Below are 18082 nucleotides of genomic sequence, written 5' to 3'. Positions count from 1 at the left end.
GATATTTAAAATGCATATAAGCCTTTTCAAAACTAGGCGATTTTCTCCCTTGAACATTGAGTAGGGAATGTCTGTTCAGACAGAACATTTTGATCAGTTATTTGGGAAGGTTTGTAATAATTTTGGTAAGATAGGTAAAAATTTGATTTAATTATACTTTTTAGAAGACTGCTTCCTTTTTGAGGTCACTGATTTTGAGGCTTTAGTGAAGTGGCTTGCTGATAATTTCTGTGCCTTCTTCATCTGGAAAGAGATGGAGAGAGGAGGAAAGAATGTTCCAACAGGTTTCTGTGGTCCCATGGGATTGCAGAATCCACTGCTTTGGAGAAGGTTATTCCTCAGTTTTTCAAAGAAAAAATAAATTTCAGGGGCAGTAATATGCAAAACCTTCATGTTACAGACATCTATACTTTAAAAAAGAACTTCTGCATTAATGTTGTTGCTTTTTTGAGCTCTCCTTTCCCACTGTTGTCCTGCCATCACCAGCTTGCTGAACACTCTTCCTGTCTTTATTTAGTCTTTTCCTCTTTCCACTTTTGTTTCCTTCAATTTTCTTGTTTCAGGGCCTTACCTCCTAAACTAAACACGTTTTTTGAAAGTTTTGGAACAAGTTTTACATTTCCAGACAACACATTGTTCTCAGCACTTTTCTGTGCTGCCCTGCCCTCAGTGCTGTGATAAGGTGGGATGAGAGGAGAGAGGCTGGGGAGTGTAATTTAAAAAGCTTTTATAGTCTCAAATAATAGGAGAGGAAAAAACTGTTACACAATGGATTCTGTAAAATAATGCTGGATTATGTAAAGAGGATGTTAACCTTCATTGTATGTAAAGCACTGGTTTAATTTTTTTTTTTTTTTAAAGTTATACCTAAAAATCCTAATTACACACAGCTGGGGTGTAATATTTCTTTTGGTTTTTTAAGGTCTTTTCTAACCCAAACCATTCTAGGGTTCATACAGAAAATCCTTACAGGAATTAGAGGCCTAAAGGACTGAGCAGGTACAGAATACTTTAAATAATTGTTTCATGCTTTTGTTATTTTGAGTAGTTTGTGCCAGAAGCTCCTTGTCCCATGACTGTGATCATGAGATTTGCCTTTGCTCTCAGGACCAAGGCAAACTGTGGAGACTGGAAAAGCCACTTTTATAAAAAGATCAGTGTTATCCCTTAACATTTGGCTGTAGAGTGTCAAACCAGATTTTAGAGTTTATGACATTTCCATTTGTTATTTATTCCACTGGAAGACTAATGCCCAAATCTGAATCTGTCAGGATAATCTTCATTTGAACACGAGTCAGCAGTGCTTAATTCTTGTACATGCAAATCCTCCTTTCCTGTAATCAGGTTATGGGTGAGTTAGGAGGAGTTTTTGTCTTTTCCACACTTAGGATATTTGTAATAACAGGAACTCAGTGACTTTTCCCCACCTGTATTTACATGGAGGAGATTGTATTGACTGGGGCATTTTAAAATGAACTGTTGTCTGTGATTCATGGTGTGTCTTGGCTGGTAGAAATGTGTTTTTAAGGCTCAACTCATGCTTTTGAGGGAACAAAAACATAATTAAAGAGATGCCAGCCAGGCTGACAGTCAGGTGTAGTGGGAGGTGTCCCTGCCCATGGCAGGCCATGGCTTTAAATTCCCTTCCAGCACAGCCCAGCCTGGGATTTTACCATGGAATACATTAAAATTCTGTGTATGGTTGAACTTGCAGTGTGTGGAGATTTCCCCAGGATGTTCTTTATTCCCCTCAAGAGAAGAAATGGTGGATCAGCTGGTTGGATCCATCATGTCATTATTCAGTTCTGTGTGAAGGCAGCAATTAGTGGGGCAATGGGCACCTGAGTGAGGAGTGAAAGAAATCCAGAGTAAATGCAGGAAACCCAATGGAGTGGAGATTGGTGCTTTATTTATGGGTGAGAGGTGACCTGTTCACTGCTCATCCTGCATCTTCCACTCAGCAAATGGTGAAGTGATCACATCACACCTCTCTGTCTTTATTAAAATTCTCTTTCCTCTTTTTAAAATAATCTTCAGCTCAGAAACTTCTAGTGGCAATCCCATCAGCCATTAACATTTCCTGAACTGTGAAAATGTTGTTAATTTTGTATTTTAGAACACAGTGAGCACTGCCACGTGCATGGGATGATACATGGTCTTGGTGTCAACCAGAAATGATAAAGAAAAGACAGTACTTTTAATATCTATTATACAAATTACTGTTACTGAGGCTGTGGTAAAACATACTTCTCAAAACTGCAATTACAAATGAAATATTAAAGGATTAACCAGCACAGAATTATAATTTAAACAAATTTCAGGCCATAGCAATAATCTTCTCAATATAAAAATGTTTTCATTACATCAGGATCTGGCACAAGTCTGTGACTGGGAATGATTTTTCCCTGGTGTTGGATGTTTGTGGATGCAGGGGGATTCTGATTTTTCCAGGGGGAATTGTATAGAATGGATGCTGGATGAGTGTTTATCCTCAGGTGTGTGTTTGGGGGGGCTACACATCCATGAGTGGTGGGATGGGAGGGGAAGGGGCTCCAGGCTGTCCTCACCTTCCTGAGTCTCTCCTGGCACTCTGGGGCTTGCAGGGACTGTGCTGCCAGTATTCCCTTTTTGGGATTTTGGTGTGTAAATTGATAGTGTGTGCCTGTTTTCCCCCAGCACATCTCCAGAGGTGGATCATGGTGGGGAGGAGGGTTTTTAGCACACTTGCTTTGCTGCAGGGGTGGGGGTTGATTCCTTGCCTTTCTTCTCCTTTGAAAAACCATTCCCCAACTTCATCCTGTTTTGCACACTCCATTTAAAGAACATTTTGGGATCAGTGGTGATCTAATTGTGCATTGTCTCCCCATCCTTGGGCCTTCTCTGCCCTTCCCAGCACCACAGCAGCTCCATAAACCCAGGAGTTCATTCCTGCCTTGGAGATCATCCTCTGACCTGCTGAGCTTTTATTACAGGAGCTGCAAAAGGAAAACCTCCCAGATCCCAAATTTAATCTGCAAGGCAGGGAACTATAAATATAAATTATGTAAATGGGGGGGCAGAAGCCACTGACCCCCAGAATCAGTGCTGAGGGGCTTTTCAAATTAACCTTTCATTGTAATGGGCATGAGAGTTTAACTTGGAAATGCAATATGACAATCACTGCATGTGACTTGTTCTCTACTTTTCTTTCTCTGGTCTGGAATATATTTAAAAACTTCTACTAAACCACTTTTATTAGTTTTACTCCAAACAAATGTTGTACAGAATTTCATGTCTTTTAGATTTCAGGCTGTTAAAACATGGAGAAAATCCCATTTTTCTAGCACTAGTGGTCAGTGCTGCTTTGTTACAGACACTTTTACCTCTTCCCCAACCTCTGTTAAGTCTCTTGATCTTTTATGGATTTGCAAGGATGAAAGTGGAGTGATTCTTTTTGACTTGGACAGTGTCAGCTTTGCTCTGCTCTTTTGTTTTGAACACCAAACCTGTTTGATCCATCAATGAGACTGTCTTGAAATTGTTTCATTCAGATATTTATATAATTTATATTTATAAAGATATTTATAGCTGAATATCTTTAACCCTCACAGGCTCTGTGTATCTCTATGATCTTTGCTTTTCCACAGTTGCTGAATCGAGACTCGTTTGTTTCCTATAAAAAATTGAATAAAGTAGGAGAAAAAAAAATGTTTTAGAGTATCAGGAATGTGCCTCAGTGTTCACACACTTTCAAGTCAGCCTGTGCAGTTTGAAAGTTTAACCAAGAGCTGTCTCCTTTGTAAAGAATGCAGATAATTTTTTTTCCTGGGGGCAGAGGGGGGGAGTAACCTGATCTGGGTCTGACAGTGTGGTTTAGTTAAGTGCTTCCATCTGTTGCTTGCTATTTCCCTTACTCATGACCTCTCTCTTTCTCTCCCCCTCCTTCTCCTTCAGCCCCTGTGAGGAAAGCAAAGTTTGTTGAGAGCCCTCGAATCCCTGAGTCTGAGCTTGGCTCCCCAACACTGTCAGCCCAAAAACTGGATGTGGATGCATTCTGCCCTGGTAAGCTGCATGCCAAGGCTCTGGCCAAGATAAATCTGTATAATCTATAAGATATAATATGGCTCCTTTGGCTAGATGGTTGGTTGGATCTTCCCTAGCCAAGCTTCACTGTCTTGGAAATTTGAATAAGTATTAATTTCTGCTAAGTGCCCATTTATGTTTGTTTCTTGCAATTTTGCATGTGGCTGCACTCCCCTCAGAATAATTTAGAAGGTCTAGAGAGTTGCTTTTGATAAAGATGAAAAGTTGCTTTTGAAAAGATAAAAATGAGCCAATAAACACAGTGCTTTAAATTTAATTTTTAATGCTGGTCTGCAGAAAGGCTGGAATAAAAACCATATCTCAGAAACATCATTAAATCAGCTAAAGCAAACTGTGGACCTTGTTATGTGCATGCAAGAATATTGGGGTGTTTATTCTTATTTTGTTTTTAAAGAAATACCTTCTAATTCATGTATCTTGTAGCATGAAATGTACACATGCTGCTTGAGGCCTCTGGGTGAAAAATAAATAGAAGTTGGTCATGTCCCTGCCTGGCTGAGCCCTGTCCATGTCTGTCACTTTGGGCAGGGTTACCTGAAATTGTAGCTACAGTAACTAAGGTCATGTTAATAAATGACTCTGAAATCGGGGTGGTGTTTATTTCTCTGGCTGAGGAACTTGAAGTAGAATAGTCAAAATTGGAGAAATTAATTGAATGTTGTCCACATTTTGAGTGTGGGCTTTTTTGAATGTATTGTGTCTGAAAGAAAAGTTGTCACAGAAAATTAAAAGACAGTTCCTGTGCTTGGCAATGCCTAATTTGAGACCACAGTTGCCTTGGAAAGTGCTGCTCCTTTTTCAATCATCATGAATTGCAATTAAAATTGTGCTGCTGCAGCCCTTTTTTCTAACTGAACGTCTTCAACTGTCATGTTTGTAATTGTTAATAATTATAAACTTATTATGATTGCATCCACAGAGAATTATCATTGCATTGTAAGATTAAAAAAAAAATATAATTTGCACATTCCCACACGTGCCTCCCCTCTGCCAGAGCTTTGGAGGGCAGGACTCTGCCAAGATGGGCTCTGCAATTTCTTTAATTTCTTTTTCTGCTATTTGATCTCCTCCTCTTGCTGATAGTTTAGTGATCTGAAAGGAAAAGTGGAGTTTTGTACTGCCTTGAAGTGTCATTAAAGGAACATGAAACATCATTAAGGAAGGAAAAAAGTGACAATGGCAGAGTTGTGTCAGAGGAATCACAGAACCAATGAGGTTGGAAAAGCCCTTTAGAGCTGCTGGGTCCAGCTGCAAACAGCTGTCCCAAGGCCACCATGAGACTGTGTCCCCATAGGTGTCCCCATAGGTGTCCCCAGGATGTTCCCAGGATGTTCCCAGGATGTCCCCAGGATGTTCTCAGGATGTTCCCAGTGCCATCCTGGGATAGGGGAACAGGAGAAGAGGGCAGTGCAGCCAGGGAGGAGCAGATTTGGGGTCGAGGTGGAAACTGCAGGTTGATGTTGGTTGAGTTTCCCTCAGTGTGGTCTCAGGGGCTGTTGGGGAGCTGCTCTCTGTGTGTGCCCAGGTTGGGCTGGGACAGGCAGGGAAGGATGGAACACACTGAGGAAGAGTTTGTGAAGGGACAAACTGCTGCTGTGCAAGTGGAGTGGAGAGGTTGGAGCTTTTCCTGCTCTGGAGGGCAGCACTGAAGGAGCTGGAGATGCAACACCTGGGGAAGAAGGAGGTCACTGAAAAGAGGAACATCCCTGTATAAAGAGGAAGAACAAAACTGTGCTCAGCTCACAGGGACCAAAGGGGACATGGCATCCAGCTCCTGATGGGAGGAGGGAGAGTCTCTGAGGACTCTAACAGAAAAGCTTCAGACAATGCTTGCAATAAGTTTTCTGAGGAAATACAGCTCCTTTCTTCTGTGCTAGGCTTACATGAGCCCTGCTCTAAAACATGTGCATCCTCTGAAGGATTTATCACACAGTGCTAAATCCTCAGCGTTTCCAGGAATAATGGAGTTGAAAGAAGGAAAAAAATCAGGCTGGTGATCAGTGGACAGGAGGTGGTGTGGTTTTTAATGTGATCCCTGACAAAAAATGTAATTAATTCTACACTGGAAAGCAGTTCAAAACACTAAATAGCAAAGAAAAGAGAACACATCAGCCACTCTGCATATGTAGGAATAACAATTTCAATTGGAGATACCAAGAGGTGAAGTTTTGCTCGATATCAAAGTGTTTATTTTAAGGCTTCAGGCAAATTTCAGCACATTCCAGGGAGGTGGTTTCCTGAGCAGCTGCAGTGCCACCACTTGGCCCCTCATGCTGCTGGGGGCAAGATTTGCTTGTGACATCTTCAGTGAGTCTGTGGGGAGTGAAGTGCTCCCACATTCCAGCTCTGAGCAAGGAGAAGGATCACAATACTCAGTGTCCTTTGAGGGAAGTTCTAATACTGAGCACAAATAGTAAAGTTTTAAGCTGGACATAATTTCTTTTTTCTTTATTACATTCATTTTATAGAGAAGAGAGTGTAGATACTTAAAAATTAATTCAGTCTACTTACATGAATTTGGGAATTGGCCCATATTTTTTATAGTTGTTGCAGCTGCCATGATGGCAAAAAAAAAAAGCTGCTCCATGACTTTGAAAAACCCTTTCTACCAGAATTATCACAGAATCACAGAGTAACATGAGTTGAAAGGGAACCACAAGGGTCATCAAGTCTCAAATTATATTTCTGTAGATATTTTTGTAGTCACTGAGGTTGTTCAGATTTGAGTGCAGCACTTGCAGTGTCCCTGGTGGAGCAGGGCTTGTCCTTGTCTCTCCCCTGTGGCAGGTTTCCCATCCCTGGGAATGTTCAAGGGCAGCCTGGGCTGGTGGAACTGGGTGGGCTCTAAGGTCTCCTCCAGCCCAGACCATTTTGTGACTCTGGGATTTGGCAGAGACTTTATAAGGAGAGTTTTGGGAGGTTTCTGCTGCATCTTCCTCCCTTGTCTCTGTTCAGCAGAGCATTTGTGTTTTCCCTCTTGCCAGCTGCTGGAGGTGATGCCCTCACATCCCTCACTGCTCCTCGAGGAAGAGAATGCAGAGCAGCAGGAACTGACCTGCACATCTCTTGTTGGACTGTCAGAACTTCTCTGCAGAGATTCTGGGGGCTCAGTTTAATGTGGAGGGTTTCCCCTCTTTATCCCACCTCACTCCTGCCAAGAGTGTTGCCTGTGAGCTGAATGCTGTTCTGGCTTTTTGGTTCTTAATTCTGGTCACAAGGGCATCTTTCTTTCATCTGCTTTTTTCATGGTAGTTAAAACATGTTTTGACTTCTGGGTGCTCAGAAAACCTTTTGGAAATTATCAGACATGGATGGTGCTTCCAGGCAATGGCCTTTTGCCTCAGATTAGTGTTTGCAGTTGCATTTTATGCCATTTATTACATTGTCACCGTGTTCCAAAGGCTGTGTCTGTTATGACATTATCTTTTAATTTGATTGACTCCTTCTTCAGAAATTTTGGGACACAAATCTTGAGTGTCTGGTTTGTTAGTTGCCCATTAGGCTGGCAGGCATCTGTTCTCATCACTGATTGAGTTTGGAATCACTGCTCCTGCTGCAGACAGGGAGGGGAGTGATTGACCATGGCAGCAGCACTTGTGCTCATCTCATCACTCCTTTTTCTCTTCCTTTGGTTAAAGAGTCGTTGAGTTTGACATCTGCTTGCTGCTGTTCTCTCTTTTTATCATGTAAAACGTGTATTTTTTATTTTATGCCAGCCACGTGTTTCTGCTAAACACAACCAAATGCTTCTCTTAAAAAAAGCCCTTTAAGAGGGAATGTAGGAACCAGCACTGCTCTCTGATTTTTCGTTGTGAAAATACAGGCACTGAGCCAAAAAATCCTACTAAACCCCAAACAAATTTTGCCAGCAGGATTCTGGTCATATTGAACAGTGATGAACTGGGGGGAAGGAGAGGAAATAATCAAACTAACCGTGATCTGACAAATGGTTTCACTGTTGAATCTTGTGGATGTCCCAGCACTGTCAAGTGCACTGACCTGGAGGGAATGGGAAATCATTGTGATCAGCTCTGCCTGCAGAAGAGCCATAATTTGGCACATTGGTTGCTATGGAAGCAATTGACTTTTCTCATGCTGCTCCTGGGAGGATGCTCTGGGTTCCTTCTGCCACATCAGGAGGTGGAAGCAGTTTCAGAATAAACTCCTGTGTTACTGAACAAGCCCCAGTGTGGTCTGAAGTTCTGGATTGGAGGGAGGAATGCTGAAGGCATTGCTGGAGTTCCAGGTGTGAATCCTTTGGGATTGGCCACAGACCAGTTGCCTTTGGGTGTCACTGAAATTGCAGCTTGGAGAAATGTGGCTGGGTCTGGAGTTTAGGGTTTATTGAAAGCAGAGTTGTTCAAGATAAGAAGTGAAAATAATACAAATCCCATAGATTATTCTTATATAGTTTTAACTGTAAAACAATTGGAGCCAACGTGCTTTTCTTGAAGCTTCTTAGTGCAGTCTCTAAATACCCAACCCATGCAACCTAGGTTTGGGTTCATTTACCTGGAAGAGAAAAAAAAGGGGGAAAAAAGAGGAGAAAAGGCTGTAAATGATCCAAATAGTGTTTTTGTGATGAACTACCTGACTTTAAAGTGTTGTGGCTGCCTTCAGAAATGTAACCTAGATGGGTCCTGAGGTGTGTTTCACTTCAGATACTCCAGCAGCAGCAGCCCAGCACCTCTGGCTGCCTGTTGGGATGGATCCCAGGGAATCCAAGGGGTTGTTTTGCCTCAGCAAGCAGCAGAATTTGCTTTCAGCTGGCCTATTGAGGAACAGGAACATTTTTGTGCTAATACTTTGGCTTTTTGAATATTCATAGCTTTCTGCCAGTGAATAAATATGTAAAAAAAGCAACTCTGGTGGTTTTTGACACTGTCAGTGATGAGCCTGCAAGGATCAATGTAAAACCTCTTCTTCCATATCTGAGCAGGTGGGGCAGATTTTTTGTTGATTGAGTGACTCTCCCAGAGGAGTTTCCTCTTCTAGCACATTGTTTTTTGATAACAATAACAGCCCACAGTGATGCTCTTGAATCCCAGCAGGGTTTGGGTTGAAAGGCACCTTAAAGATCATCCAGTCCCACCCCCTGACAGGGGTAGGGACAGGTTATTCCAGGCTTTGTTCAGGTTCTCCTTGAACACTTGCAGGGATGGAGCAGCCACAGTTTCTCTGGGTGACCTGTCAGGCACAGTCCCAGCAAGTGTCCATGCTCTGCTCTAGAACAGTGGAAATTTTTGTCCTAAAAATGTAGTTGGAGGAGGGGGAAAGAAAGCAAGCCAACTTTTCCAAGTGCTGAGGCATTTTAGCAGTGCAACCAATGGGTGATGCTTCCCTGGATGTGTTACACCTCCCTCAATGAAGCAAACAAACTCATAATTGTTCACCTTGTGATAGTTGTGTTCCCACTCAGAGTGGCTTGGCTGTGTGCTGGCAACATCCCAGCTGGGTTGGGCTCCTGCTTGTCTTGATGTCTTTACACAAACTCCATTTTCTGTCTTAGTTTCTTGTGGAGTCCTTTAGGTGGCATTTAATTTGAAGTTAGTCTTCACCTTGTGTTTATGCCTGCCCTAAGTGGAAATACAGGGCTGCTGATGAGGCAGGAAGGAAGGAGATGGTGGTTGCTGGAGGTTTTGGTCATGGTTGTGCTGATTAGTGACTAGAGTGATTAATCAGTCCTCCCTTTTCCCTTCTGCTTCAGATATTTATTCCCAAATACTTTAGAGAACGTGGACAGTAATTCTGCTTTTTTCCTACAGTGTTTTGGGATGCTGTTCTTTTGTTTCACCTCTTTATGGAGGCAGCCCCCTCTGTGTTCATTCTGCCATTATTGTTAACTGTAACAGTAGAAGGGGTGGTTGCATTTGTAGGAAACTGCTCCATTCTTTTACAGGCCTAGTTCCCATATCCCAGTGCCTGTGGATGAAAATCCTTGAATGTCAGTGATGCTGTGGAGAGCTGCCCATAAGTGAAAACACGCAGTGCTCTGAAAGCCACACCAAGACTTTTGCTCTTTTGCCAGTTGCTGTGACTTCCTCACTCTTTCCAGGACTGTAGAACAAGAACTCTTTATTCTTGCCCAGTGTGGCTGTTGTTGCCCTGGTGAAATTGGCTTCTCTCATCAGCATTCCCTCTGTCCATCTGCTCTGCTCTCCAGGGCAGCACAGCTGTCCTTGGGCCCTGAAGGGAGCAGATCAATTTGTGCATAACCTCCTGTACCAGAGGAGATTTTCCGCTTCATTAAGCAGAATTTCTGACAATTTTATGTCACTAATTATTTGACTCCAAATCACTTGAGAATAATTACTTTGAGTCCAAACACGACCATTTTGGCCAGCTGCCTGTTGGAAAATGCAGCCTTGCTTGGAACCACTGGAACCAAATTCCTCCAGTGCTCTGGAACTCACTGCAGGCTCCAAATCCTCGTTTTTGGGCTGAGACTGTGTCAGCTTTGCTCCCTGACTCCTGTGCTTGCTGGTTGTGTTTCCTGAGTTGGCTCTGCACTGTGGGTGTTGCCCTGTCCCTGTGGGGAAGGCTGATCCCATCACACTGGTCAGCACTTGGAGCAGGTTCCTGCTGCTGCTCTCCACTCCTGGCAGAGTCTGGGGTGCATTTCTGGCTCCCTGCTCTGTTCCCATCTATTCTTGGTTTCTGTCTTGCCTGGCAGGGAGATCTCTGGTGTTTGTGCACTTCCCTGTGCCTCTGCCCCCTGCACTAACCTCAGTTGTGTTTCTCCACCTGCATTTTATGGATGAACTTGCAGCTCCTGCTGTGTGTAACTTCAGGGCACTGTGAGGACAGCGTGGGTGATTTTGAGTAATTTATCCTTAAGAGAAATAAAAAATTTTAAATGGATCTCATCCACATGGACAGTAGAGTCTTCCCTCTCCAATCATTAAAAATACACAATTAGCAACAGCCCTAGAGATAGTTCTGTTAGAAAATAGCCCCAGAAGAATGAGAGAAGTTGGGCTGGAAGGGCAGGGAACCTTCCATAGACCAGGCTGCTCTAAGCCCAGTCCAGCCTGACTTGTTATTCTAAAAGCTGGCAGCAGTAAATTATTCTATCTCTGCAGCAGTTGTTACATCCAAGCAGAACTTCTGAAATCTTATTCAGGTATGCAATGGTACTAGATTTTCAAGATTGTTGTCAGTGTTGTAAAAGCAAAGACCATAATTTAGTCAGATTTGCTTTTAATGAATTTTTCCTGTTCCCCAGCACCACCACCATGGTCACCACTAACCCTGCCCCAGGTGCCACATCCCCATGGGGATGGTGACTGCACCACCACCCTGGGCAGTTGCTGGACAGCCCTTTCCATGGAGAAATTTTCCCAAATCTAAATCGAAATCTTTCTAATTCTAATCCAATCTAAACCTCCCCTGCCCAGCCTGAGGATGTTCCCTCTTTCCCTGTTCCTGGAGCAGAGCCCAACCTCTCCTGCCTGCCCCTCCTGCCAGGGAGTTGTGCAGAGACAGAAATTCCCCCTGAGCCTCCTTTTCTCCTTCTGATCCCCTTCCCAGCTCCATTCCCTTCCCTGGACACTCTCCAGCCCCTCAGTGCCTTTCTCAAAACTGACCTGAGGATTGGAGGTGTGCAGCAGTTCAAAAATTGACATTTACAGAGATGCATATAGGGCAGGCTTCATCCTTAGTGGTTAAATTTTTTTTTTAAATCTCTTCTTGTTGTAAACAAGACTAATGAAAAAATCTTCCATTAATTCTGGGATTAGGGGGATATGCAGAAATGGTCAAGGACGTTTTCCAAATACAGCTCAAGTGTATCTAGAATAATTTAAAGCAGATGTACATAATAATGGAACAGATTCAGGTCACATGGAGGGAGGGAAGTTGTTAGATAAAACTCTGCAGTTATGTAATTGAAGAGCAGGGGCCTCAATGGTATCATTTATTTCTGGCCTTCCATAGGTGCTCACTCTTTGGACATCACTATTCTCTTCTTCATTGCTAATTCAAAAGTTTTTGATTTCCTAAAGGTCAGTCAAGTCTCAGGCAAATTCAGGGACAGATGCCACTAATAGGACTGATACCCAGTTCTTGTTAGGCACTTATTTAAATAGATTTCAGATGTTTTGAAAGTAGAAGTGCAGCCACTAAACCAGAAATATTCTGTGGACTGTAGATGCATTGTTAATGTCTCCCAGGGGCACTGCCCTCCATCATTTATCTCTAATTAGATGATGGTGGCTATCAAACCAGTCACAGAATTACCAAGTAAATCATAGAGAAATTTCATTTGCTTGTAAGCAATTGCAGCTGAAATATGTGGCAGCTTTCAAATAGGAATTGAAAGGAGGTAACAGAAACTATATTTGAAAATTACAGTGTACAAAAAACACTGGATGTTTTGAATGATTTCTTGAAAAGAGCAAACCTAATAACTCTGCCATAAAATGATATATTTGGTTTTCAAGGAGTGCTGTGAACATTTATGAGCACTTAGGAGGTGTTAGATTTGACCCTTTCAGAAATCCAAAGGGTATTTGTAGGTAAGACATCTGAGAGAGCTGCCAGGCTCTGTGGAATTGTTCCTAAATGGCCTAAATCAGGTAAATTCCAGGGTGAATTGCAGAGATCTGCTGACGTATTTAAAGTGGGTTGAGTTTTTTTGAAGGGGGGATCAGAGGTATTAAATTGCTTAACAAGCTCAGGTTGTATTCTTTCTAATTTTCATTTTGGCAGTTCAGTCAAAGAAAAAGTCATTAACTTAAAAAGAGGCAGAAGTAGATGGAAAGTATGAGGGTGTTCACTGCTGGAATCTGCTAAAATTGTTTAAAATAAAGAGAAAAAAATATCTGTGTGAGCCTTAGGTATTTCCACTCTTTCTGAAATGCCTAAATAATTGAATGTTCCATTTAATTATTGTTGCTAACGACTTGAGAATAACATTTAAAGTTTGCAAACCTTTCCATGACTGTGTGAATTACAATCAGACTGGTTTGGGTTGAAGGGACCTTGAAGATGTTGTGGTTCCATCGTGCTGCCATAAGGACTCTCATTAAAGCACATAATTATTATCCCCTATAAATTCATTTTACCTACACAATGATTTGGGGTAAGCTTGTAGTTTTCTGTGTTTTTCAGGTGAAAGCCAGGTTAGTGCCCCTTGGAGATGTTTTAGCTAAAGGAACCAGGGGTTAAGCACAAAGTTAAACTCAACTCCAGTGAGTGAATTTTGGTTAGGAGTTGTTCCCAGGAAAGTGGAAGTGCCCTGTGCCCTGCAGCTGGGCACTCCTAAATCCTCCCAGGTGGGCAGTGCAGAGGTAAATCCAGCTGTTCCTTCCTGCCCAGATGTGTAATCAGCATCATTTAAATATTTTTAATATCGTGGTTGTGAAGACAGAATGGGAAATGCACAATAAGCAGGGAATGGCTTTTACCAAAGATAATCTACCTTTTTAAAGAAAGAAAGATCCTTGGAAATAAAAGTCTGTCTAGTTTTTATTTTACAGAAATGTCTCTGTCCTGGCTTGGGCTCCTAGAGCCAGTAAATGCCCACAGATTGACTGTGGGTGGTCAGCAGTTCTGCAAATTGGGCCATCCCTCTAAATCTGTCTCTCTCCAATCTCTGGGACTCACATCAGTGTTGGTTCAAGCAGTGCAGTGGGGATTCAATCACTTACCTGGACCTCCTGTGCCATCCATTTCCATAGCAGTGAATCCATGGGGCAGGGACAGCTCCACTCCCAGAGCTGGGTGAGGAGGAATGCAGTTGTGGTTGCATGGGAGATGCTCTTGGGTTTTTAATTTACATCCAAAAATTGCTGTGAGCTTCTGTGAGCTGTACTCTGTGAGGTTAAATGGGAATTTATGGAAGCAACTGGCTTAAATTTCCTGAGATTTTGTGCATGTCCCAGATTCTGTGATTTGTGGGTTTCAGTTACAGTTACCAAAAACAGTATTTTATTTGAAGTTTCATCTCTTTACTGTTGCTGCAGGCTGAGTGCTGGAAGAGCCCAAACCAGGGCAGAGCTGGGAAATGGAGATGGGCTCTTCTCCAGCTTGTGCATTATCAGATGAATAATTAACTGTAGGCTAATTGCAAATCCTAATCAGTCTCCAATAGCTGCACTAAGCTCAGTATTACTTCAGTGTAATGTGGTAAGAACTTGACCTTCAGGCTTTAACCCTGCTGCTGGTGTGAGCAGGAAGGAACTTGACTTTTGGAACCCAAATTACATGTGTGATAGTACAAGTTAAAAAACATGCACAGACTTTTGATATACAATTAAAGGGATGCAGAAATGCTGGTATACATGCCTGGTGTGCTTTTCCTGGAAGCTTGTGCTGTTTTCCCTACAGGTGATGGGGAAAAAAAATAGAAAAAATGTTTAGGAATGTTGTTTTTGTCCTGTTTTGTAGACTTGATGGGAATTGGCAGGCAGGCTGTTTTGTGGCATGGCTGAGTGCAGAAGGGGAGTTTTATCTGGAGAGACTTGATTTCCATATGACCATGAGTGTCATGGGGAACAGGTGAACAGTGGAAGTTGCACATGTGTTTTCTGTCCTGGTCTTCCCTGTTAAGTGCTCAGTAGCACAGGTTGGTTGCTCTGCAGCTTGGGGAGCACCTTCCAAATGGTTTTTGTAGCCTTGTCTTCCCTATGAGTCATTTGGAGGCAGTTTCTGTGCCTCCAGGAAGCAGAGGGAGGAGAGAAAACACTCTCTTCTCCAGTGCTGGTCCAGAAAATCTCTTTCCCTGGTAGCTCTGGTGCTTCTGCTACTGGGACAAGATACCTGGGTGTGTTCCCATGGGAGGTGCTGACAAAATAACAAAGAGTGAGAGGAGAAGCAACAGTTAACACTGGAGAGAACTTATATCTGTGGTACGTGACCCAAAATTAATGAGCAGCATGGAATGGTAAAACAGACTTGAAAACCCAGATAATATTGAGGGTGCACAGCAGGTATCTGTGCTGTGCTGGTAACACCCCTGAGCTGCAGGCAGAGTGAACAATTGCTGTCTGAATGTGATTTTGTTGTTCAGGTGAGAGTGAGCAGGAGCTGGGACCCCCTCCGTCCGTCGATGAGGCAGCGAACACACTCATGACTCGCCTGGGCTTCCTGCTGGGAGAGAAGGTCTCAGAGGTGCAGCCAGGGCCCCAGTACAGCATGGAGGGCCAGGAGGAGAACCAGGTATGGCCCCTCTGTGCAGGTGTTAACTCCCTAAAGCATCCCCCTGGGATGCCACCCCATGAAACACAGAAATTCCTACAAACAAGCCCCCCCTCCCTTATTGAAAACCCCGTTATCTCTTAGGATTTCTATTGGCTCTTCAAGTCACAAGTTAATTGGTTCTTTTCTCACTTAGAGTTTTAAGATAATTGGTTAGTTTGTAAGCTGTAGTTTTATTGGTTAGAAACTCAATCCTCTGGAAACCTATATATAAAGTGTTTTGTTATCTGATATAATGAGACCGTTGCCAGCATCCCTTCAGGGACAATAAAGTTACCCTTGGAACTTTGCAGCACGATCCCAAGCCTTTGTTCTTCACTGGGGAGTAGCTGAGGGCTCTGCATTTGGGGTTCAGAAGTACCTGGACTCAGAGCTGCAGACCCCAGGGTTGGAAAACACCCAACCCTAAAAAACAGCTACACCTCTGGGGCAGGACATGGGCTGGCAGTTTGGGAAGGGTGGGGATTGGCTCCTTCATGGCAGCCAGGTGTCCCCTAAATGTGAAATAAAGGTGCTGAGGTACACTGCATGTATCTCCCCATGCAGTGACTCATCCTCACACAACAGCAGGCTGTGGTTCAGGGATCAGCCATGTGAGACAGCTCCTGTTGTTTTTCTGTTTCTGCAAATGTAGGAGTGGGCAGTGTTTCTAATCAGATTATAGTGACCAAAATAATCTGTACTTGCCTGGCGTCTTCTCTGTGATATTTCAGAAGTATTTCAGTAGTGTTACATAAAGACTCACAGTGAGAGGGAAATAGTAATAGCCTGATTTTACAGGTAGTCACAGTTCTTGCTTGTATTTGCCCAACTAGGTGATTTTGTATTTGAAAACAGATAAAGAAGGCAAATTACAAAATCTTGATTGTGATGGAGCTTGTTACACCCCTGGCTGGCTGGAAAGCTTTGGGGCTATGATACAGATTTTGTAGAACTGTCTGAGCCTGAGTTTCACCCTCCTTTTCCTCAGGTTTGGACAATTTCCAGTTTTGCTGAGAGTGAAAATAGGAGGCCTTTCCCCCCACCCCTTTTTGTATTTTAATGGACAGATGGACAGTCCAGGATGTAGCAGAAGAGCACAAAACTCAGCAGCTACTTCCAGTTCTCTGTTCTTTTGTTATTGGGTAACCCAACTCAGATATTGAACATAAATGTGATTCAGAGAACCTGGATTCCTTAAAAAGAGAGTCAGTGAAAAGTGGCCTGTCCTCAGCACAAAACAGATGTGGAGCTGTTGGAGCAATTCCAGAGCAGGCCACAGAACTGCTCCAAGGGCTGGAGCCAGGCTGGGAGAGTTCAGAGTGAAGAGAAGAACCTGCCCAATCTAAATTTCTCTTTGCTTTTTCCCCCAGTTGCTTTATTTTGAATATATCCAAGGAAATATTTTCTAATCCAGATTTTCTGTGCTTTTAATCATGATATCTTTAATAGGAGATCCCAAATGCTGAGGATTAAATCCTTTTTCTCCTACTTTTTGGGAAATTCTTTCTAAATGTGTTGTCTGTCAGAGCAGCACAAAGGACATCGAGGCTCTGGCAGAACAGAGTAATTTTTCAAAGTTCAGTGAAAATGTGACAGATGAAACAGCAGCAATAATAATGCAGAATGTTCTGTCAATGGAAATTTATATTTAAAACTTGCACAGAGGAACATTTTTCTATATCAATACAAAAATAAAACGTGTCAATCAATGACAAGTGATATACCGTGTTATTTCATAATTTCCAGTTGCAAGGAGCTTCTTCCTCAGGAGCTGCATTGATAACGCAGCAAATAAAGGAACATCTATCACTTCTGGCATTTCATGAAACAATAGTTTTATCAGCCAGAGGGAAGATGAGTGTACCATCCTTGCACTGAATTTTAACTTGCTTTAAAGTGCAACGATTTGCTTTAAAGTTAGCGGATGTTACTTAAGTTTCAGCGGGGATTTGTTTAAAGTGGCAGTTAAGAAATAAAAAGCTGCTCCATAACGAATTGATAATAGTGCATTGTGGAGGATGCCGTTTGTAAGCTGATTTTTAGGCGCTGTAGGGTGGGGCTGGCAGGCGCTTCTGGAGGTGTCGGGGCCAGCCGGGGCTGGCTGGCAGGCTGGCGGGCGCTGCCGTTTCTGTCACTGGAGCGGTTCTCAGCCGGTGAGCCCCAGCAGGCGCCGGGGGTGGCTGGGGAGGCCGCTCAGTGATGTGTGTGTGTGTGTGTCCCGGCGCAGGGCCCCGCCGTGCCGCAGCGCATCAGCCCCTGCTCCACGCTGACCAGCAGCACGGCCTCGCCGCCCGCCAGCAGCCCCTGCTCCACGCTGCCGCCGCCCGCCGCCGCCGCCGCCGACTGCGGCTACGGGCCCCTCACCAGCCCCACCTCCACGCTGGAGAGCCGGGACAGCGGCATCATCGGTGAGTGCTGGCCCTGCTCCGCCTCCTGCTCCCCTTCCTGCTCCTCCTGCTGCACCTCCTGCTGCTCCTGCTGCACCTCCTGCTCCCGCTCCTGCTCCTCCTGCTCCTGCTGCACCTCCTGCTGTTCCTCCTGGTCCTGCTCCTCCTGCTGCTGCTCCTCCTGCACCTCCTGCTCTTGCTCCTCCTGCTCCTGTTCCTGCTCCTCCTGCTCCTGTTCCTGCTCCTGTTCCTGCTCCTCCTGCTCCTGTTCCTGCTCCTCCTGCTCCTGTTCCTGCTCCTCCTGCTCCTGGTCCTGCTCCTCCTGCTGCTGCCCCTCCTGCTACTCCTGCTCCTCCTGCACCTCCTGCTCCTGTTCCTTCTCCCGCTCCTGCACCTCCTGCTCCTGTTCCTCCTGCTCCCGCTCCTGCCCC

The 18082-nt window shown here is 43.9% G+C and overlaps 1 protein-coding gene across 1 annotated transcript in view; it reads left to right on the top strand.

Annotated features, from left to right (window-relative positions):
- Nucleotides 1-18082, top strand: part of TANC2 (tetratricopeptide repeat, ankyrin repeat and coiled-coil containing 2) — a gene marked incomplete at its 5' end in the record, with an annotated part of 105631 nt that overhangs the window by 24660 nt on the left and 62889 nt on the right. The window contains 3 exons of the mRNA XM_079327616.1: nt 3934-4041; nt 15095-15243; nt 17492-17672. Coding sequence (XP_079183742.1) covers nt 3934-4041; nt 15095-15243; nt 17492-17672 — 438 coding nt within the window. The remainder of the gene's footprint in view (nt 1-3933; nt 4042-15094; nt 15244-17491; nt 17673-18082) is intronic.

This window comes from Erithacus rubecula, assembly GCF_903797595.1.
Source record: "Erithacus rubecula genome assembly, chromosome: 27".
NCBI lineage: Eukaryota > Metazoa > Chordata > Aves > Passeriformes > Muscicapidae > Erithacus > Erithacus rubecula.
This window is presented reverse-complemented; position numbering and strand designations above follow the sequence as displayed.